Below are 21,990 nucleotides of genomic sequence, written 5' to 3'. Positions count from 1 at the left end.
ACTTCTTCAATAAATAATAATTAACCATCTGTAAAAATGAAGGCGGTGTTCAAATTTCAGGGATAGAGCAATGAACAAAGCAGCTAAAACCCCTGCTCGTGTGAGGAGCTCTTAATTCATCGGGTAAGTGGTATGAAATAAATAACAGGGTGCGGGTGACAGGAAGTTCCAAAGGTGAGAAAGGAAACTATGCTGGTCAAAGAACATCTCATAAGACACTGCTTAGATACATGACAGAAGCTAAGTCTGTGAGGTTGTGGGGCTCTTTAGAAGAGTGGCATTTCAGGCAGGGACTGGTGAGTGAGACTGGGCCTGATGCATAAGCAGGCAGGACAGGCAGACAGGAGAGTGACAGAAAGTTAGGGCATAGAGACGTGAGCACCAGATCACCACAGACTCTGAAGGTTTTCAAGGTCTTTCAGCTTTTACTCTAAACCCAAACTTTATTGGAAGGCTTCAGCATGAGTTTTAATGGCATATGTTTAAGTTTTAATAAGAATTGCTCTGCTTACAATAAAAGAAAGGAGCAAGAACTGGGACACACACACACACGGAGCTCGAAATGATAATCCAGGCAAAGGATGGCATTGGCTCAAACAGGTGGTAAGTGTGGTAGAAACGGTGAGATCTGAGGGTCTACTACACTTGTATGGTTTCCACTGAAGCCCAAACGCAGTATTTCCACAAAGAAGGAAGAGAGGGCACAAGCGCAGTGATTCTGGCTGGGCAATCAATCAAAATGATCTAAAACTGGAAAACAGACCTGGGAGCCCGGAAACGGAGTGAACAGGGAAGCAGAGGGTGGAACGCACGCTCGTGGGAGCCTAGCCGAGGAAGCAAGCAGAGTGCCCACGTCAGCGGGAGAAGAAACGTTAGCACCTTCGAGCGCTGGCAAGAGGAGCAGAACAGTGAGGAAAGATCAAGGGGAAATCGCAGCGCCCCTGCCCGGAAACTGAAGGAGCGCCCAGCGCTCTGCGGTGTAGACCTGTGCTGGCATTCTTTCTGCACTTCCTCCTCCCTCTCTCTTCTAGCGTCATCCACCTCTCTTCCCAGAAAAATTTACGTCCTTTCTCCATTGCGCTAACTCCTTCCGGGTCGGGGGGGGAGGGGTGGGGTACACCTAATCCTGAAATTCGCGTGAGGTGGAGCGCGTAGTCGCGTCCGAGGTTTAAGTCTCGCGCAGGCGTGCTAGCTCCCCGTCGCTATGCGGGTGCTTGTAGGTGAGGGAGGGCTGAGGGAGTGGCGGCCGGGCTTCGGCTGCAGCCGGGAGCTGGGAGAACAGCCCCACGGGGCGCGGTCCCCCAAGCGGGCAACCCAGCCTTGGCTCCCCATCCCCAGAAGCTGAATCTCTGAACCCCGTGACCTGTGTCACCTCCGCACCTCCGGGTGGCGCGAAGGAGAGGCCTAGGGTCAGATGGCACCGCGCCCAGGGGGCGGCCAGCAGATGGCCTGCCTCCCCCGAGTGAACAGCCTGTGTTCTCCCACCAGGTGGCGGGACGGGATTCATTGGGACAGCCCTAACCCAGCTGCTGAGAAGCAGGGGCCACGAAGTTACGTTCGTCTCCAGACAGCCTGGGCCAGGTCGAGTCACGTGGGTACGTCTGGCTTCTGGAAGGTGGGAGGGCAATTTGCGAGGAAGGACTCCCAGCAGACGCTGTGCTTCCTCCCACAGAGTGAGCTCAGTAGTTCGGGGTTGCCCCCCTGCGATGTTGTCATCAACCTAGCTGGAGAGAACATCCTTAACCCTCTGCGAAGGTCAGCAGGGCCGTGAAGCAGATAGCACCTGCCCAGGGGGAGGGGAGGGTCGACGGGAGACACACGCTGTGCAAGTGCCCCTTGAGCCCTGGAGCCTGTTCTGCACCCGGGTCAAATAAAGCCCAGTGTTGTGGACGAGGAGACCCGGTCCGTGCCTGTTGAGATAGCTGGGGGGAAGGGTCCTGTCCGTTTTAGCCACCCAGAGTTATGCATGAAGACGTAGAACAACGAGCAGACTAGGAGAGGAAAGGATGAGTGAGGATATGGTTTAGGTTCGCGTCTGTACTTGTGATCATTTCTTTCATCTTCTCTGCAGATGGAATGAAGCCTTCCAAAAAGAGGTTCTTAGCAGCCGCCTGGAAACCACCCACTTGCTGGCCAGTGCCATCACCAAAGCCGCACACCCACCCCTGGCTTGGATACTAGTCACAGGTGTAGGTACGCCCCCAATCACCAACCTCGCACATTAGAGAAAGCAGCTCTGGGCCCTGTGTTGTCACTGTGTGGGCTTTGTCGGGGAGGTACTGAAAGCTAGGAGCCCTTGTTGGTAGCCCTCAGAGAAAGGGGCGTGGAGCCAGTCCGAGTGCTGAAGGAGTCTTCCTACTCGCAAGCCCCTTGCTTTTTGAACCACAGTTCTTTATGAAGAGCCCCTATGGGCTTTTGTGTATTATTATTTATACAGCATTCTGCCTGCATGTGTGCCAGTGCACCAGAAGAGGGCACCAGATCTCACTATATGGTTAAGAGCCACCATGTGGTTGCTGGGCATTGAACTCTGGAAGAACAGCCAGTGTTCTTAACTTCTGAGCCATCTCTCCAGGCCCGGGAAGAGCCCCTATTGTATCACCTTTGAGACCAAGGAATTGCAGACAATTAAGATAAGCCACCATACTAAATATTTTATACGTTATATTATTTAATTTTTGCAACAACCTTACGAGGTAGGTACAGTTACTCCCTTAATGAAGATGCAGATTTTTTTTTCATACAGAGAAGTAACTTGCCAAAAAGTCACAGATGTCAGGAATGGTGGAGCTCAAGCAGCCTGGCAGCCAGGTTTCTGTCCCTGCTAACTACTGCAAGCCAGCAGCCTCTGCACTCAGCCCGGCAGCCAGAGGCTAGACTTCCAGGCTGGGACGTGTGGGGGAGCTCAGGGGAAAGAATCGAGATTCTCTCAGAGGGTGGAGGAGACTGGGGCTGAGGAGCAGGACAGAGACTGCCAGAGAAAATGCGTGCTCTTCCGTGACAGGTTACTACCAGCCAAGCCTGACCAAGGAGTACGATGAGGACAGCCCAGGAGGGGATTTTGACTTTTTCTCCAACCTGGTAACCAAATGGGAAGAAGCAGCCAGGCTCCCAGGAAAGTCTACGCGCCAGGTCGTGGTGCGCTCAGGTGAGGACCAAGGGCCTGGGAACCAGGTGAGGTGGAAGATTTCCAGGCCCAGGAGGGCTGCGCTTACAGTGAGAGTTGACTGTCACTCTGGCTAACCCACAGAGGGAAAGTCCCAAGAAGATCCACAGCCCACCCTGCCCACTCCAAGTTCACACGGGAAGAAAGTGAGGAGGGGAAAAGAGAAATGACCGTAGTACAGGTTCCCAAGGCTAAGCAACCCTCCTATACCATCCCTCTTGTCTGCTTCAGGGGTTGTGCTGGGCCGTGGGGGTGGTGCCGTTGGGCACATGCTCCTGCCCTTCCGCCTGGGCCTAGGAGGCCCCATTGGTTCAGGTCACCAGTTCTTCCCCTGGATACACATCCGTGACCTGGTGGGAATTTTGAATCATGCCCTTGAAGCAAACCACGTCCAAGGAGTCCTGAATGGAGTAGCTCCAGCATCTACCACTACCAATGCTGATTTTGCCAAAGCCTTGGGTGCTGCCCTGGGCCGCCCAGCCTTCATACCTGTCCCCAGCACTGTGGTACAAGCAGTCTTTGGACGAGAACGTGCCATCATGCTGTTGGAAGGCCAGAAAGTGGTCCCGCGGCGGACACTGGCCACTGGCTACCAGTATTCCTTCCCAGAGCTGCAAGCTGCCTTGAAGGATGTCGTAGCCTAAGTGGAGAAGGATCCCCAAAGCAGGGGCTGGGCCTGTTCCTGCATACTGAGAACTGAGTCGGGGATCCCTATATTTTATGATCAGAAGCCTTCTGGGTCTTAGAATCTTCCCCTGTTCTGTTGCTCTAAGCCTGTCTGAGAAACCCCGGTCTCAAGGATGTACTCTCATTCTAACCTTAACCTCCTCAACTTCCTGTGGCTTCCGTGTGTCACACTGTTGCCACCGTCCTCCCAGAGGCTGTGTAGAGAAACTTCTATAGTTACGGCAATAAAGATAAATCATACCACTAGCTCCAGCTGTCTCTTTGGCTTAGATTCTCCTAGAATTATCTTAAGAACTATTGTCCTAGACGCCTCTTCTTCCTAAGCAGTTTCTGAACATTGTAATACGCATCCTCTCCCCTCATCCTTCCCTTTTTTGGCCTCTTCCCAAATGTGCTGGTGAGTCAAGAGGTTATGACAGAGATTAAAGATACTAAAGCTCTATTTCCAGTGAGTTCTGTTGTCCCCCTGACCACCTGTCAGAGGATACCAGCAAACGTGGAGAAAAGGCCTGGAGATTAGCCTTCAGTATTTTACCAAGCAGCAGTGAATTAATCCAGCAAGTACATACAGGTTCTGGCTCATCAGACCACAGTACGACAAAGTCAGTGTCCCTCTGTAGGCCTAGGACTCGTCTCATCAGTCTTCCAAGGCCCTCAGCATAAAAGGGGAGATAATTCTGGCCTTCTCTATACTCGCCACCATGGCAAGTAAAAAGAGCAAGAAACCAACCACAAACTTAAAAAGCAGTTCTACCAGCGTCCAGTTCAGACCATTCTCTCTCTCTCTCTTCCCCCCCACCCCTGGCACCTAGAGGAGTTTCCCTGATCAACTTGTCTCCAATACCAAGCCTAAATCAATCTGGTGTAGAGATGAAGGTTGCCCAGTGAAACAAGCAAAGATGCTAGGGCCTGGGGAATACCACACAGTCAACTCTGTGTTGTTTGGAATAAGGTAGAGCCAGAAAAGGATTTAATTCAGGGACTTGCTACAGGTCCCCAAAAAGAACTGAAACCAGGGGCACCTACCTCTTTATACCTCTTAATCTGACTGGTCTGTAAGAAGTTGACTAGCTCTGAATTATTCCTGGCGAAGGTAGAAATAACAGGAAAGCACGTTAGACTACACTAGAGGAGAAACTATAATTAACGCATCTAGGTAGGGAACGTGCCACCTTGTGGGTAGTAAAATTCCCCAGCACAGGAAGAATTCAAGCAGGTACAGAACAATGACGTGTGGACATGAGGATGTAAACAGTTTGGTCTGTGAGCTATCAGGTATCTTTCAACTCTGATGCTTCGGCTTCCTTCCCAGAAAGTAAGTTTCTTCACCATACACACAAGACATAGTGTGTACTGCTGACTGAAACCTGTCTTCCATAAAGAAGGTATCAGATCCCACTACATCGTCACTGTAAATCATGACTTCATGGATTTGGTAAGTACACTCGACACCAGAAAGAGGATTTGACCAGGGCCTGACACATTTGATGATTTGTAAACACTTAAAATGCAACCGACCAGCTGCCACTTATAGGAACCCTGAGAATATCTAGGTAATGTAACAATCAGCCCTAACTTATCTGTTAATGGGTGTTTTGAAGGTTGCTGGGAAGGGATGCAGCCATTACAGGGCATGTTCTATAAAAACCCAGTGTCAAAACCAAGCGTGTGGACAGTGGACATCTCTGAGAGTCAAGTTTTGGTTAGCGAGCCTATGCAGCCACAGGCAGACATACCTGAGCCACGATCCAAGTGCACTTCCTCACAGGAGCCTTCCTCTGTGTTCTCCTTTCTCAAAGGTTATTTTATGCCTGACGTATAGACATAAGTAGAGGCCAAGCAACTCTGTCAAGGTCACAGGCAAGGCACACCTGAGCCTGGAAGCCTACCCCCTCTGCATTCCAGTTCTCTGCTGTCCTACTGCAACAGCCCACACAGCACTGGGTCCTCCAGACCCTGCCAGGGGACAGCTCAGCCTATCCTAGCCATTCAGAGGAGCAGCCTGAGGATGCCTGTTTTCTCAGCTTAGCCTTTCACCACCTCCAGCCTACCCTAGCCTCCAACCCATTTAACCTGGAAGCCTCAGTCTTCCAGAACAGCCTCTACACCCTACAGAAACCCTTCATAAAGGCAACGTTGAGTTATGTCTGATCAAAGCCTCCTAAGAGCTGGCTGCAGTCCTCCCTCAGGTTGAGTCCACTTTATGGCCCTGTCCTCAAAGTACCCCAGGCAAGAGTATTTCCACACTCAGCTCCTCTTCTCTGGTGCTTCCTCTGGCCAAAGCACCATCTTACGGTGAGTCTGAGTCACAGTCTGAGCAGCAGAGGGACTGTAACAGAAGGGGCTGGGCTGGGAGGCTGACTCTACAGGGCAGCAGCTATGCACACAAGAAAGGCTCAAAAGTTGAGACTCAACAGGGCCTCAGAAAGTTGATTGATATCCCGGCAATATGGCTCCCGCTGCAGGATGAAGTCCACCTTGTGGTCCTGACCCAAAAACACCTCCAGCAGCTGGCGCCGCAAGCGCTCTGTCTCCCGAGTCTTCCGAATGCCACCACTGCCCCTCTCCTCTTCCTTCCCCTGCTGCTGATTAGCATGTTCTTTGGGACCTTTGGAGGGCTGGTGAGCTTTAGAAGAGCCCTGTTTCCTGGACAAAAGCAGAATAAGAACTGATAAGCTGCCGGGCAGTGGTGGCGCATGCCTTTGATGGCAGCACTCAGGGAGGCAGAAGCAGGCAGATCACTGTGAGATTGAGGCCAGCTTGGTCTACGGAGTGAGTTCCAGGGCAGCCAAGGCTACACAGAGAAACCCTGTCTCAAAACAACCAAATATATATTACATATATACATATATATTATAAATAATAACTAGTAAGTACTCTGAAGAGAAAGTGGGCCTCAGGGAGCCAAACTGACCTACTTCTAGCTTTAGGGAGGCAGTTCCCTAGGCAGGCCACTGAGTGGCAGTATCAACCCGCTAGGAAGACAGAACCCTAATGAGATGTAACCCTCATATAATCACTCCCATAATGAGCCAACAGAGGGTGTGGAGTTAAAACTCACCGTCACTACATGCACCCATCTCCCAGATAGCTCCATCAAACTTAGCAGAAGAGAAAAGAAATATAAGTTTCTCTGACTAGTACAAAGCTCTGTGTCAAGGTCCCTAGGGAGATTTTTAAAGGGCAGGCCAGCAAACTCAAGACTACCCCTGAATTAAGCTGGCCCAAACTGCGACACTCCCACCATGCCTCCATCCTTCAGAGAAGAGAGCTATAGGCTGCCTGCACAAGTAGGGGCATTACCTGACCGGCTTCTTCAGGAACTCATCCAGGGTGGGACCATTTCGCCCCAGTGGGTCATCTGGGACCATGAAGAGGTTCCCCACAAAGGTGAAGGGCAGCAGGCTAGATGAGGAAAGAGGAAATCACAGAGATGACCTCTCCTACCTCCCAGGTGTCTGGGACCAGCACCACCAGGAGCTACTGGCTATCATCCTTTGAGGCATCTTCAAGCCCTTTCCCAGGATTCTCACCCAGTGGCCAGAGAAGAGCTGGTTTAGAGAAAGGTCTGAGCCGGTGCCCTATTCCCTCACCGCTCTCTGATGATCGCCATCCACTTGTCAGACTCCTCTGCCAGATCCCGGAACTGGTCATTGGAGACAATGATCCCATCAGTCTCTTCAGCCAGCTTCACCATGAACCTGTCTCAAAAAACAAAGACACCATTCTGGGATTCTCCGAAGATCTGATCCCACAGTATGCAATCAACACTTGTGACCCACTTCTGCCGATGGAGGTCAGTCTCCCAAATCATTTTCTTAACTGAAGAAGGGTAAGGAGGGCTGCTTGTGAATTAAGCCCAGACAGACCCTCATGCATCCTGGGCAAGTACTTTACTACTAAGACGATAGATAGATAGATAGATAGATAGATAGATAGATAGATAGATAGATAGATAGATAGACAGACAGACATAATAGAATAAATAGATACAAGATAGATATGATAGGTAAAGATAGATGATAAATGATAAAAGACAGACAGATGATGATAGATGACAGACACACGATAGATAATAGACAACTAGATACATAGATACATGATAGATGATAAGATACATAGGTGATAGATACATAGATATATAAATGATAGATAAATTGATAAATAGATACAGACCAAGGGTGGGGCAGATAAGAGATAGGCAAGGTATGATGCCACACCTTCAATCCCAGCACTTGGGAGGCAGAGACAGGCAAATCTCTGTGAGTTCCAGGCCAGCCTGGTCTACATAGTTCCAGGACAGGCAGGGCAACATAGAGATATTCTGTCTCAAAAACAAACAATCAAAAAAGAAAATCAGAGTCAGAACAATTCGCTCTGTAGCCCCAGCAGGTTTGAACTCTCAATTGTCCTGCCTCAGCCTCCCCAGTGGTTGGGATTATAGCCTCCATATTTGATTTCCCACCGCAGCATCACCCATCTATAGGTGACTGACTAGACATGGACACCAAAGTTGGAGAAGAAACGGTGAAGAACCCAAGTCTCCCAACAGCATCATTCAACACACCTCCACTGAACACTTTGTGTCTAACAAACAGTAAGCTAGCTATAACTCCCATCTGCCCCCACCAGTCACTCACAAACCTGCCTTTCTCTGAAAAGCCTTCCACTCCAGACCTTTCCACGCTGCCTTCCTTTCCAGGGCCACAATCACTCTAATAATCAGACATTAACACTAAGACTGCTGCCTCGCCTTCTACCAGTTCATCTGCCTTACCTCACCATCCACCATCCTCCAATCTCCCCTGCTCTTCCCTGCACAGAACTGTTCCACACCTGCCCTTCACCCCAACCCAGCCACAGTGAAAGGCCTTGAATAAAGGCCACATGTCCAGCCCTGGCAGCTAAGGGCCTCTAGAACCCACCTCCATGTCATCCTTACAGCCTTTTCTCTCTCAGTATTTCCTAATGAACCCTCAACTCCAGCCAAGATTGACGATCAGACAATAGTCATAACACATGCTCTGCTCTCTGCCTTTAGTTTCCCATATCTCAGGCATCCTAAGCCTTTACAATGAAAGCCGCCTAAGGAACTTCCTTTCTGGGAGCTGGCAATATGGCTTGGTTGGAAGAATGCTCACCTGGCATGCACAAGGCCCTAGGTTTAGTCTCCAGCACCATATAAACTGGGCATGGTAACATACAACCAGAATATCAGCACTCAGAAGGCAGCAGCAGGAGAATTAGGTCAAGGTCATCCTCAGGTACTCAGTGGACCTGATGCCTGGACTACAGGAGACCTTATCTCTAAATAAATAAATACAACTTTAAAGTGTTCTTGTTGTTATTTATGATTTATTGTTTTATGTACACAGGTGCTTTGTCTGCATGTAAGCCTGCAGATGAGGAGAGGGCATCAGATTGTGAGCTGCCACATGGGTGCTGGGAATTGAACTCAGGACCTTTGGAAGACCAGTTAATGCTCTTAACCACTGAGCCATCTCTCCAACCCCAAAGTTTTAAAGTTTTTTAAAGACACCTGAGGCCCACTTTAGTAATTCTCTTCTTTTGTTCTATTTTGTTTAGTTTTGAGACAGGAGCTCACGTTGCCCAGGCTTGCCTCCAACTCACTAAATAACTAAAGCTAACTTCAGACTTGTCATCTTGCCCCTGCCTCTGCTCCTGCCTCTACCTCCTATGTTTTGGCATTAAAGATATTAGCCGCCATGCTCAGGTCCCATTTTAATAATTCTGCATCCAAAGAGTAAGATTCACAAGGTGATGGGCAGTGGACTTTTGAAAGGTTTAAAATAGATTCAGCCCATTGCACATCCTTCTCAATCAACAAAAACCCCCAACCCCTTCCTTCCTGTAAAACCCCAGTCACAACAGGGCTCCATTTCCTGAGTTCTTGTAGTACTTGAAATAGGGGTTTCATTGTTGTTCAGTTTGTTTGGGCCTTCTGAGGCCAGGGACCAACTCTTGCCCCAGAGTTCTTTCTCCAAGTCATGCACTAGTCTGAAGTGGGTAGCCAGTATCTGAAAGGCATTGTGGTCCAGAGAAGAATGGAAATCAGGGTTAGGTATGACAGATATTTGGGAAACAAGCCAAGGGGATGCTATGCTCTGTGAGGTGCACAAAAGGCGCTTTCTAGTTAAGCAGTTTACTACTCTCCGGATACATCCTGCTCTGCATCACTCACTCGGAAGTCCCTGTTGTGCTCTAACCATGCTGATTTACCGTAAGGAAGAGAAATTACAGGTTTACATCATGTACCCACCAGGTTCTACACAGCTATGCATTAAAACTGACTCCATCTCCAGTATCAATTCTGTTACAATGCTGATGTGGATAAAAAGTTACTGTCCTAGATAAACTAAAATCAAGGCCTAAAACAGAATAGCAGCACTTAGGAGGCAGAAGTGACGCCACAAGCTCAAAGCCAGCCTGGCCTACAGATGAAGTACCAATCCAGCCCAGGGCTCCTGAAATCCTGTCCAAAAGAAAACAACCAGTAACATCAGAAGTCTTCTGGTCATTTTGTTTGTTTGTTTGTTTGTTCTGTCAACCTGACACAATATACAGTTATTTAGAAAGGGACCCTCAATTGAGAAAATGAATTCATCAGATTGCCTGTAGGTAAGCGTGGGAGACATTTTCATTGCTGGTTGATAAAGGAAGGACCGGCCCTTTGGGGTAACTGCCACCTCTAGGCAGGTGGCCCTGGGTGGTATAAGAAAGTGAGCTGAGCAAGCCAAGAAGAGCAAGCCAGTAAGTAGCATTTCTCTGCAGTCTCTGCACCAGTTCCTGCCTCCAGGTTCCCGTCCTGACTTCCAATCAGAGAGAACTATTACCTGAAAGTTTAAGATGAAATAAACCCTTTCCTCCCCAAGTTTCCTTGGATCATGGCACTTATCACAGCAATAGAAACCTAAATAAGACAAAAGGAAGTGCCTTTTATAAAATACTGTTTACTTCTAGGAAGTAAAAGTGAAGTATCCGAAAGAATAAAACATAATCAGTATCCTGGGTAGTTTTGTCCACTTAATATAGTCTGGAATCACCTGAGAAGATTTCACAATGAAGGACTGTCTAGTGATGTGCCGTCAAGTTCCTGCCACGGTAACCTGAAGTGGGCTAAACCCCCCCTAAAGTTGCCTCTTCAGTATTGTGTGTGTGTGCCTGAGCACATATATGTGACACACTGAATATGTGGAGATCAGAGAGCAACTTGCAGAAGTCGGTTCACTCCTTCACCATGTGGCCCAAGGGTCCAGCCCTGGTTGTATGTGTCTGTACACATATGTTCGTGGCCCCAGAAGGTCCAGAAGAGGATGTTCATTCCCTTGGAGCTATGTGAGTTGCCTGGTGTGAGTGCTGGGAAACAAACTGGTCCCCTGGAAGAGCAACAAGCACTTTGAACCCCCGAGCCATTGCTCCAGCCCCTTAAGTTGCCCTTTTCAGAGTACTGTATCGCAGTTACAGGAAAGAAAACTAAATCACTATGATTTGGAAACGAATTTCTAAAAACTGAATAATGTCCTAAGGAATCAGTACCTACAGTTGTTAAGAGACTTTAAATAGGGCAGAGAGACAGCTCAAAAGTTAAAAGCCCTTGGCTCTCAGCATCCCCAGCAGGCAGCTCACGATGGCCTGTGACAGCGCCAGAGGACCTGACGCCCTTCTCCGGACTCCGTGGGCGTCAGGCATGCACATGATGCAATCCATACATGCAGACAAAACGCTACACATAAAAAGTAATTTTTACAAAGATTTAAATCGCTAATTAAAACTTTAAAAATGTTTAATTTTAAAATTTAAGAATGCATATATTTCCACACCAAGTGTGTAAGTGTGGCAGGAATATATCCCACGTTTTCTGCTTACCCTATACGGTAACTTTAAATCCTAATTTTCTTTTGTCAAGGGAGTTAGCCACTTAACAGCTGTCTCTACTTCTGTAAATAGCAATAATATTTTATGTAAAAATTGTATTTTATGTAAAGATTATAATATTTTTTCCTTTATTTTTTTCTTTTTAGTTTATCGAGACAGGGTCTTACTCTGTAGTCCAGGCTAGCCTGGAACATACTTTGTAGCTCATGCTGGCCTCAAATTAATGGGGATTATCCTGCCTCCGTCTCTCATGTGCTGGGATTACAGGTGTTGACTAGCACGCCCAGCTTCATGCAACACTTAACTGGGCCCATGCAATGTTAGGAGGGAACGTCACTAGACTTCTTGCTTAGCACCAGGAATGAGGCAAGCACATACCTTATCTTCCTTTGATAGTCACAAGGAGGGTGAATGAATGGAGAAGGATCCTGAGACAAAGAGGTTAATTGACTAAGAAGGGGGCCTGAGGCCACGGAAGAAGCAGATCAATAATGAAACCTGGAGCTCTAATTCTAACCGTCCCTTCCGTTCTGAGTCTGGCAATCTCTCACTGCACCGTGTTCTAGACACCCTAGTATTCAAAGATTGTGTTTCTGCATCTTATTTTTCTCCCTTTCCCGGAATGTCCAAAGAATTTCTCTACGAGTGGAAATGGTCAGCTGTTTATGTCACCAGCTTTTCCAGCTCTCCGTTACACCAGTATTTTCTAGGTGATAAAGCACTGTATACAAATACAAGGTGAATAATGAGCAGGCAAACAGCGGTTGCCCATCTCATCTTGCCCGCAAAGCTGATGTACCTACCCCATCATCTGTCCCACCACAGCTAACTCCATCACTCAGAGCGGAGGACAGAGGTCAGGAGCATCTCTCTCCTACTCCACATCCCACTAGACTCCTTGAATATCAAACTTTGGGCCAGGAAAGGAGCAAATACCTATCATCGTAAGAAGAAATCCTCTTGCCATCCATGACTCGCGAGGGTGTCAGGGAAAGCAGACTCAGGGAGTACAGCTTCTGCAGGAAGTGACTCTCTGTAGAACAAGAGACAACCGGGTTCCCCTCAAGGTCGACGCAGCCTCACCCAGGACACACAACATCAGACCCAACTTACCTCTGACCTTGGAATCCTTACTGTAGCGCCACTGAGGCACAAAGACGGTTATGTCACGGTGCCCACGGTCCCAGAAGTATTGCACAGCAAGAGCGATGCCACGGCTGGAAAAGTAGTGCTGGAGGCCATGCCTGCAACGCAAAGAAGTCAACACTCAGGACCCAGAGGAGGCCACAGGCTCAGCCCCTCAGCAGATGTCTCCAAAACAGACAAAAGACGCCTGTCTCATCCTCCCTCCTGCTACTTACACCATGGCCACGTTGCTGCCATCAATGACAATATGACGGAGATCTGGCTGGCCAGGCACATTGGCAAGACACAGGGTGAAAGGGTCCTGCAGGGCTTCCTGGAACCGCTGTGTGCCAGTCACCAAGTTGCCCCCACGAGTGCCTCGTTTCCATGGAGACCCTCGACCTCGAGCCCCAGCCTGCTGCTTGTCTCCCCTGTCTCCCCGATCTCCACAGGGCCACGGGGGTTCCGGTGCAGGCGGAGGGCTAGGCACTCTCGGAGGTGAGGCGTTCCCATTATGGAGCCGCTGGAGGAGAGAGGCTCCCCGGGTTGGCGCTGCCCTCTGGCATGGCACATAGGCACCGGACTCACCCTGCCCACTGAGCCCCTCTCTCTGTTGAGGAACCTCCTGTTTCCCCAAGGCCTTTCCTTTCAGGGGTGCCACCTCCCCTGCTCCTCCACCTGCTGGCTGGGGCCTAAAAGCCACTCCCCTCTCCCAGACCTCTTCCCCAGACAGCGCCCTCCACCCAGAATCCATGTCCCTGATACCATCCTGCTTCCTTCCCTCCTTCTCCACGGTGTGACTTTCTCCTTTTGCTGCCCCTGGCTCTCCCCACCCCACCACTCCAGTGCCCAGGGGTCCCCCACCTTCATTCAAGGTAGCCCTGACTCCCTGGAACTGAGCACTGGACAGGCCTGGACCCCCCGCCTCGAGAGAGGGCAAGGCCTGTGGACCCTGCCCTCTGGAGGCCTCCTGTGCCAGACTCAGGAGCTCCTCCTGGACGGCCAGGGGCAGCTGCAGCAGGGCCTCTGTGTAGGCATCCTTCCTAGTCTGCAGCAGGGCAGAGAAGCCTCTCAGCACCCCAGCGCTGTCGGTGGCACCCAGACAAGACTGCAGCTGAAGTTCCCAGCTCAGCCGCTGCACCAACTCCTCCACCCGGCTCTGAGCCATCACAAACGCCTCAGTTAGGCCACTGATCGTCAGGGAGCCGGGAACCAGGGGCACCAGGTGGGCAGACGTGCTCCAAGCCAGGCAGTCAAGGAAGAAGCCTTGGGCTCCCAGAAAGACGCAGTGCAGTCTGGGTGGGTAGTGGATTTCACTCTGCAGTTCTGGGCTGCAGAGCCCCTTCAGGTATTCCTAGATGGGAAAGTCAGAGAGGAAACTTCTAGAAGCCATCCCCTTCAGGTTCCTTGTTGCCCCTGAGCTCCAAGCACTTGCACTATCCAAGCAGATACTGTTACTATTCCCGCTGTAGACAAATTGAAGAATAAATCAGAGGGCTGCCAAGCAGTGGTGCCGTACTGGCCTTGATGCCAAAGGAAAAAAATGAGAATTCACCCCCGGTGGATTCCCTAGCAGGACCCAACTGTACAGTGGGATTACTCTACCATCCCAAGAGCACAACGTGATTTGTTTCTAAATACCTGCAGAACCTGGGCCACCGCAGCAGAAGTGAAACCGAATTTCTAAATAAAAAGACCTGCTGAGTTCCTCAAAGCTCAGGACAGAGGCAGCCAATAAGATAGCAAAGAGGCACAGGTCCTCCTCAACCCCTCCTCCTTTAGGCAGCGGCGCTAAAAGGGAGAGGAGTTCACCTTGGCTCTGCTGACGTTCTCCTTGGGGCCCTCCAGCTGCAGCCAGATGTGAGGGTTCTCTGGGCAGTCTTTGGGGAGGATGCTCATTCCCACGCTGAAGATACGCTCCAAGCGGGCCTGCTGCTCCCGAACCTTGTCCTCTGCCTTCGCAGACACCGCAAAGCGGTCAGGCGTCGGGGAAACAAACCCCCAAACGGACATGGCTTCTTCCTGGGAACCTGGAAGGGCAGAGGCAAGCTCACAGTCTCTGTCTCCCTTCAGCCCGAAGCCTAGTCACACGGCCTACACCCAACAACCAACAGGTCGCACCTAGTCACAGCACTGGTAAACAACCCCAGGAGGCACAAGGCCTCCTCGCAGGTGGAGAGGAGAGAAAATTATCTGTACACGGGCCTCTCCCAAAGTCCTTCGTAAACAAGGCTATCTGGGGATGGGCGACCGGCCAGAGGAAACTGATGACCACCGCCCTGAGAGGGGAAGGGTGAAGGGGCCTCCAGCTTATTCTGAGGATCACAAGATGTGGGTGGGTGGGGAAAGAGCCCCAACGCTGAGAGGTCTCGGATTTTCGAGCAGAGGAGGGCCTCTCTAGAAATGATTACTGGCCGGAGGCTGTAACTGTGTAGTCCTGAGAGGGAGGGAGTGCCCTTGTCTGCCATATTCCTTCTCTAGCCACTCCCACCTCCCCGCCTCCCCTCCTCGGAGCTGTCCACAGCCAAGCGCCCCACCCGGGGCCCGGGGCATGGCCCACCCTCCCACAGCTTGCCGCGACCGCCACCCCCAGCCCGACCACCCTCCCGCCGCGGCCTCCAGCTCCCCAGCTCCAGGAGGGCGCGCCTACCGCCAGAGCCGCGAGTTCTGCCCGCTCCTCCAGGGGTTCGGGGCCCCCCGCGCTTCTCCTGCGATCCAGGAGCCTGGGGCTGGGGGCCCGAATCTGGGAGGGCCTTCTCGTGTTCCTCACCCAACCTACACTTCTCTCGTCAACATCGCGTTCTGGTTTTGGAGTCACTTCCCGGCCTGGGGCGGAGTCAGCCCGGCTCCTCCCACGCCAGGGCGCGCTGGCAGCTCTAGGGAGAGCTGTGCACCTCCCACGCGCCCGCCCTGAGCGGGTTCCGCCTGCTGTCCCTCTGCCGACGACCCGCCCACCACGTCCCCTGCGGGGCCTACTCTGTCACCAACTCTCCCTCCCACCCCAACGCCTCCCGCCTACTCTCACGTTCTCCTCCTCCCGTTCCTGGGGTCCTTGGGTGTTCCAAGAGGAAAAGTGACTGGTCCAGAGTCACAAGAGAATCACCAAGTATATTGTGGGGAAGATGGGGGCACACCTTGCAGCAGAAAGAAAGACTGTGAATAATTCTGAAAAGGAGATGATGAGGAAGGAATTGAACAAACTTCATTTCACACATGAGTGTGTGTGTGTGTATATACACTCGCCCTTTTGTGGCTAGAGCCCTTGTGTCCTGTCTCCATTCCTCCTCTCCCTCCTAGAGGCCAACTGCTGTCACTCCACTCCACGCTCTGCCAAGAAGGAGGGAACTGCAGTGACAGCAGGGGTAAGGCCAAGCAGAGCTGTGGGACACAGACAGATAGAAGGAGGGAAGCGCCCAGGCTACTGACAGACCACAGAAAGAACAGAGCATCAGGCCAAGCGGAGGCCTGAAGCAAAGGAGGGAGAGCAACGGGGGACAGAGACAGGAAAGTCTGTGGGTTACAGGGGGGCCTAGCAATAATGGGAACAAAGCAGCATGGCCCCAGGCTGTCCTTGGCCTTGATGCTTCTGAGCCTCAGAGCTGGGTGTGCCCAAGAAGGGTCGGAGCCTGTCCTGCTGGAGGGGGAGTGCCTGGTGGTCTGTGAGCCAGGTCGACCTGCTGCAGGGGGTCCTGGGGGAGCAGCCCTGGGAGAGGCACCACCAGGACGAGTGGCCTTTGCTGCAGTCCGAAGCCACCACCATGAACCGGCAGGGGAAACCGGCAATGGAACCAGTGGGGCCATCTACTTCGACCAGGTAACCCCCCTGCCCCCGTCCAGAGACTTGCAAGGACCCGGACTCTACCTTCCAAGCCCCCTTTGTATCCCTCAGAGTTCAAGAGAACCATTTCCTGCATCTTTCGCTCCACCTTCGTTTGCCACCAACTGCTTAGCCTTCTTTCATTCAAACACTCAGCCATCTTAGCCCTTTCTCATAATTTTTGAATCTACAAATCCCTGCCACACCTGTTTGCCACCTCTTCTTTCCTTACTCATTGCGCAAATGTCAACCCCAGTGATGTCCCTCAGGCCCAGGCACCCAGAATCCCACTCAACAGGATCTGCTTCCCACAGGTCCTGGTGAATGAGGGTGGTGGCTTTGATCGGACCTCAGGCTGCTTCGTGGCTCCTGTCCGTGGAGTCTACAGCTTCCGATTCCATGTGGTAAAGGTGTACAATCGCCAAACTGTCCAGGTGACAGCCCACCTCCAGGGGGAAGGAAGAGTCACAGTGGAACGTAGCACCTCCCTGGGTAGCCCTTCTAGTGACCTGTATCCTGGGACCAGGAGCAAGTGGGGAAAGGCCCTGGCTAGCAGGGTATGGCACAGGTACAGAGCCCAACACTGGCCACTGCTCACTTCTCACAGGCCAGCCCACTGAGCGTCGGGTTCTCCAAGGGAAGCTTGTGGGAAGATGGGGGTCCTGAGCTAAGGGAAGGGGCAGAGGTGCTAACGGCGCTCCCCTCCACAGGTGAGTCTGATGCTGAACACGTGGCCAGTCATTTCAGCCTTTGCAAACGACCCTGATGTGACCCGAGAGGCAGCCACAAGCTCTGTGCTGCTTCCCCTGGACCCTGGGGACCGGGTGTCCCTGCGCCTTCGTCGGGGGAATCTTCTGGGTGGCTGGAAGTATTCAAGCTTCTCCGGCTTCCTCATCTTCCCACTCTGAAGACCCATGCCTTTAAAAGACAGATAGCTAGCATCTGACCCTTCTGCCCTCCCCTGCCCCAGAAACAAGTATGGAGCAAGAGAAAGGCCCCTCCTTGCATGTGACCCTGTGGGAAACACCCAAGGCTAAGAGTAGAAGAGAGCAGTGCTATGGAATCTCCTCACCACTACTGCTCAAGTTGCCCTTCCAGCCTCCTGCCTGCAGCTCGGGCTGAAAGCAGGATTTGGCACAAGGAAGGCTATCACTGCTTCATTCTCCACTCCTCTGCTCTCCACCCCAGCTTCCTGCTCAGTGCTATTTGGTGACAGGTGGCACAGGTAAGCTTGACAGGCTCCCACAGGGGCCCAGATGGACCAGCCTCATAGAATCCGCAGGCTCCATCCTGTGAGGAGTGCCAGCAGGAGAGATCTCAGCCAGCACCGTATGAACAGGGGCTGGCAGCTCAACCACAAGAAGAAGTGTGGGGAGGGCCACAGAGCACCCATAGCTGGAGAGACAGGATGGGGGCACATGCCTACCCTGAACATGATAAACATTCTGCAGATAAACTGGGACAGTCAGTGGGCAGAAATCCTGCCATCCATCTGTGCCAGGTCCCAATGGACTCTGGCCCTCATCTCCTGACGAGCCTGAGGCTCTGATGTGTGTGTGTGTGTGTGTGTGTGTGTGTGTGTGTGTGTGTTTGCTCTGACAAACAAGGAAACTAGAGCAGGTATACAGAGCTGGAGGCACGGTCAAAGGTCACACATGAGCCACGGAACATATCAGTGACCCTATGCCCTCCTACTTGGCCACCTCCTAGAACTGCCCCACCTCTGAAATCTGAGTTTCAGTCATGCCCCACTCTTGACTGACACCTCCTTCCTCCAGCTACTTCTCGGCTGAGTGTAGCCTGTCCCCACCATCACTGTTTCTCTACAGTTATACTATCTTATTCTCCTTCTTAATTTTCCTGCTACCTTGGGAGTCCATGATTCATCCCTCCAACTACTCTCCCTCCAGCATCAGAAATTCTCTTTCATCCCATTGTCCTGATGGTCCAGTATGAATAGATCTGTCTAGAGCAGCTGGAGAACTGTGGTTGGTAAAACACTATACTCCTTACCTTAGGGAGAGTGCAGTTTGGAACAGGGATTACAGGTTTGAAGCACACATGCCTTGTTGAAGAGAAAATAAATTCAAAACTGAGCATAACAGTCAAGGGTTTTTTTTTTTTTTTTTTGTTTGTTTGTTTTTTTTGAGACAGGGTTTCTCTGTGTAGCCCTGGCTGTCCTGGAACTTGCTTTGTAGACCAGGCTGGCATTGAACTCAGAGATCTGCCTGCCTCTGCCTCCCAGAGTGCTGGCTGGGATTAAAGGCGTGCGCCACTACCACCCAGCTAACCGGGGAAAATAGTACTCAAGTTAAATAAATACCAGAACAAGGTTGTGGTTTTAAAATAAAAATCAGGATGTTCACTCAGGAAACAGAGGCATGTGGAGCTCTGTGAGTTTCAGGCAAGCCAGGTCTACATGGTAAGACCTGTCTTAAAAGAAAGAGAGCAGAAAGAAAAGAAAGAGAAAGAGAAATGAGGCTGGAGGTGTAGCTCAGAGGCAGAAGCTAATGTTCATGAAGCACCAGGTTTGAAACCCAGCGGGGGAGGGGGAAGGGAGGTGGTGTTGGTGAGAAAGAGGTGGAGGAGCCCATACTTTGTGATCAGGAAGAATAGTTTAAACAAGGTAAGAAATCAATTCTGCTTTATGTTGAAGAATCTGCAGCCGGGATGTTCAGGGTGAATAGCTACTTAAAATCCCGACAGCCCAATCCCCTTTTTCTAGAGGTACTGCAAAGAGCAAGAGAACAAATGACAAGGCTCCTTCCTTAAAAGGTGTCCTGACAGCTGCCTACACCATTTCTGACTGCACCTCATTGCCAGAATGGAGTCACACTTGGCCACACCAAGACAGGACAGGCTAAGAAACAATCTTATCTTTTTGTAGTATTTTCCATGTGTATGCATCGTGGGTCGTATGTGTGTGTGTGTGTGTGAGAGAGAGAGAGAGAGAGAGAGAGAGAGAGAGAGAGAGAGAGGGAGGGAGTCAGAGGAGAACCTTGGATGTCGGTCTGCACCTACCGTGTTTGAGACAGGAACTCTAATTTATCCCTGCATACACCAAGCTAGCTGGTCTGGAAGCTTCTAAATTCTATCTTCCCCTAGGAACACAGGGGTTACAGATGCATGGGTTATGGCTGGCTTAAATGTGGGTTCTAAGGACCTGAGCCCAAGTCATCAGGCTTGCACAGCAAGTGTTCTAACCACTGGGACATCTCTGCAGCCCACAGGGCTTATTCTAGGCAACTATGTCCAGCTAAAAGTCAGGAGTCTTACATTAAGGAAGAAGAAGAATTTGGCATTGGGAGGTTTTCAAAATATAATAGACTGGATTAGCTTGTTACTACCAAGCGGTATAAGCTGTTTGTTTATTGCAGTTTCTGTATGTCAACAGTCTTACAGAGCATGGCTATTCTCTGATCAAGGTTCACAGAGTTGAAGTAAGGTGGAAGAAGAGGGAAGAAACCACTTTCAAACTCATTTAGAATTCTGCTCCTCAGAGCTGTGGCACTGATATCCCCAGACCCCTTTGTTTTCCAGCCAAAAGCTGCAGTCCCGGCCCCTCCCTTTGCCTCTCTCCAGCCTATGCCTGCCTGCCACATCTTTCTGACCTCCACGGGAAAAGTTCAGGAATCTGGACCCACCCAGAATGTGCAGAACACTTTCTATTTTAAGGTCCTCACCTGCAGTGTGTATGCAAAGCCCCATTCGGTGTAACAGCACATGGAGACATCTTGGTGATTAGGGTAGGGGCTCTGGGAGATCTGCATACCACAGACTTTGAATCTTGGCGCAATTCACCCATCACGCGGAGAGATGTGAGTCTGAGACAACCAAGATAAAGATCAGCGCCAACACAGGTTTTGTCTTGTTTTGTCTTATTTTTCAGGCTATTTTTGTTTTATTCGGATGGGTGTTTTGTCTGTGCACCACATGCATACAGTTCCCTCAGAGGCCAGAAAAGGGTGTCAGAGCCCTTGAGACTGGAGCTATGAGCCACCATGCGGGTGCCGGGAATGTCAGCTGGATCCTGTGCAAAAGCAGCCAGCGCTCTTAACCACTGAGCCATCCCTCCAGCTCCCCAACACTCACACACACACACACACACACACACACACACACACACACATGCACACACATACACACACATGCACACACACAGGTTTAATCATCTTAGAAGAAAAATAATTTCCTACCTAGCCAAGAATTCATTGGTTGCTAGTCCAAGACTTCCTTCCCATGGAGAGAATGTTCCCTCTTTTCTTATGACCCAGAAACAAATAACTGATCTTTAGGCCGCACAGTTGTGTATCCTAATTTTTTTTTCATTTTTGAATTTGAAAACCAAATTCAAAATTTGGTCTGAGTGAGAGAGCATCCATTTCGTAATGTACAAACTCACTTTTCCAACGGTGGAGTGGAGGTTTAAGACTGCGCAGCCCAGTCTAGTATGGTGGCATACGTGTAAAGTCGGCACTTGAAATAGGAAGATCCGGAGTTGAGAGCTGCCTGGGCTGCACGGACCGTTACACATGCACACAGACAAAACTTGTAGAATGTGTGCGGTGATGGGTTTGCTTTATCAAAATGTTCAAAGCTTTTAAAGGAGCAGACCTATCAGACTTGTGACTCCATTAAAATATTCAGGAGGATTTAATTGAATTTGTAACAATGTTTAAGTGATTTGACTTATAAAATGTATAGAATCCTATTTGTTGGCTATGTGTTTTTGTATTCAGTTTCACTTAAGTGGGTTTGTGAAGCACATAGATTAAACAGTAAGTAAAGCCCGGGTGGCAATGGGTATCCACTCTAGGGACCACAGCTCCGCAGACTTGGGGATTCTTAAAATAGAATCCATTGTCAACTTTCACTCTGCCCTCTTCTTGGCTGCCAATTTCCACATAGAAAATGGGACCAAAGTCCAGGGCAGTGGCTCACACCTGTGATCCCAGCACGCTGGGAAGCACAGGTAGGCGGATCTCTGTGTGTTCAAGGCCAGCCTGCTCTACAAAGTCCAGGACAGCCAGGGCTACACAGAGAAACCCTGTCTGGAAAACAGAAAGCAAGCAAAAAGAAAAGAAAAAAAAAGAAAAGAGAAAGAGAGAGAGAAGGAAGGAAGGAAGGAAGGAAGGAAGGAAGGAAGGAAGGAAGGAAGGAAGGAAGGAAGGGAGGGGAGATGAGAGAAAAGGAAAGAGGAGAGGAAGGGAAAGAGGAAAGGAAAGGGAAAGGAAAGGAGAAAGGAAAGGAAAGGAAAGGAAAGGAAAGGAAAGGAAAGGAAAGGAAAGGAAAGGAAAGG

General features: G+C 50.4%; 3 protein-coding genes across 7 annotated transcripts; 2 read left to right on the top strand and 1 right to left on the bottom strand.

The window, feature by feature from the left end:
• The first annotated feature begins 524 nt into the window (after nt 1–524).
• On the top strand, nt 525–4,099 carry Sdr39u1 (short chain dehydrogenase/reductase family 39U member 1). 2 transcript variants are annotated; one of them, XM_055616548.1, is made up of 6 exons: nt 525–603; nt 1,489–1,595; nt 1,673–1,755; nt 2,072–2,193; nt 3,005–3,148; nt 3,398–4,099. In XM_055616548.1, exons 1-6 carry the CDS (start codon nt 582–584, stop codon nt 3,808–3,810), a joined length of 891 nt encoding a protein of 296 aa, XP_055472523.1. In that variant the 5' UTR covers nt 525–581; the 3' UTR covers nt 3,811–4,099. The 2 variants fall into 2 exon arrangements, with proteins under 2 accessions (XP_055472523.1, XP_055472533.1); XM_055616558.1 differs by lacking the exon at nt 525–603 and adding an exon at nt 1,134–1,220.
• Nucleotides 2,652–15,709, bottom strand: Khnyn (KH and NYN domain containing). Of its 3 annotated transcripts, none has more exons than XM_055616521.1 (8): nt 15,525–15,709; nt 14,687–14,904; nt 13,111–14,228; nt 12,863–12,993; nt 12,686–12,782; nt 7,447–7,554; nt 7,157–7,258; nt 2,652–6,499 (listed from the first exon to the last, which is right to left on the bottom strand). In XM_055616521.1, the coding sequence occupies exons 2-8, from the start codon at nt 14,885–14,887 to the stop codon at nt 6,250–6,252; spliced, it is 2,007 nt and encodes a 668-aa protein (XP_055472496.1). In that variant the 5' UTR covers nt 14,888–14,904; nt 15,525–15,709; the 3' UTR covers nt 2,652–6,249. The 3 variants fall into 3 exon arrangements, 2 of the variants coding, with proteins under 2 accessions (XP_055472496.1, XP_055472505.1); XM_055616530.1 differs by lacking the exon at nt 15,525–15,709 and adding an exon at nt 14,996–15,234; XR_008721186.1 differs by lacking the exon at nt 2,652–6,499 and having other exon boundaries at nt 7,189–7,258; nt 7,387–7,554.
• A 551-nt stretch (nt 15,710–16,260) lies between these two features.
• On the top strand, nt 16,261–21,402 carry Cbln3 (cerebellin 3 precursor). 2 transcript variants are annotated; one of them, XR_008721223.1, is made up of 4 exons: nt 16,261–16,688; nt 17,006–17,125; nt 17,402–17,916; nt 20,086–21,402. XR_008721223.1 is itself a non-coding variant. In XM_055616949.1 (3 exons), exons 1-3 carry the CDS (start codon nt 16,413–16,415, stop codon nt 17,597–17,599), a joined length of 594 nt encoding a protein of 197 aa, XP_055472924.1. In that variant the 5' UTR covers nt 16,261–16,412; the 3' UTR covers nt 17,600–18,822. The 2 variants fall into 2 exon arrangements, 1 of the variants encoding a protein (XP_055472924.1); XM_055616949.1 differs by lacking the exon at nt 20,086–21,402 and having other exon boundaries at nt 17,402–18,822.
• The last annotated feature ends 588 nt before the right edge of the window (nt 21,403–21,990 follow it).

The sequence above is a fragment of the Psammomys obesus genome, unplaced genomic scaffold (assembly GCF_907164565.1).
Source record: "Psammomys obesus unplaced genomic scaffold, mPsaObe1.curated_primary_1811, whole genome shotgun sequence".
NCBI classification, from domain to species: domain Eukaryota; kingdom Metazoa; phylum Chordata; class Mammalia; order Rodentia; family Muridae; genus Psammomys; species Psammomys obesus.
The sequence above is the reverse complement of the archived record's forward strand: the minus strand, read 5'-3'. Positions and strand labels throughout refer to the sequence as shown.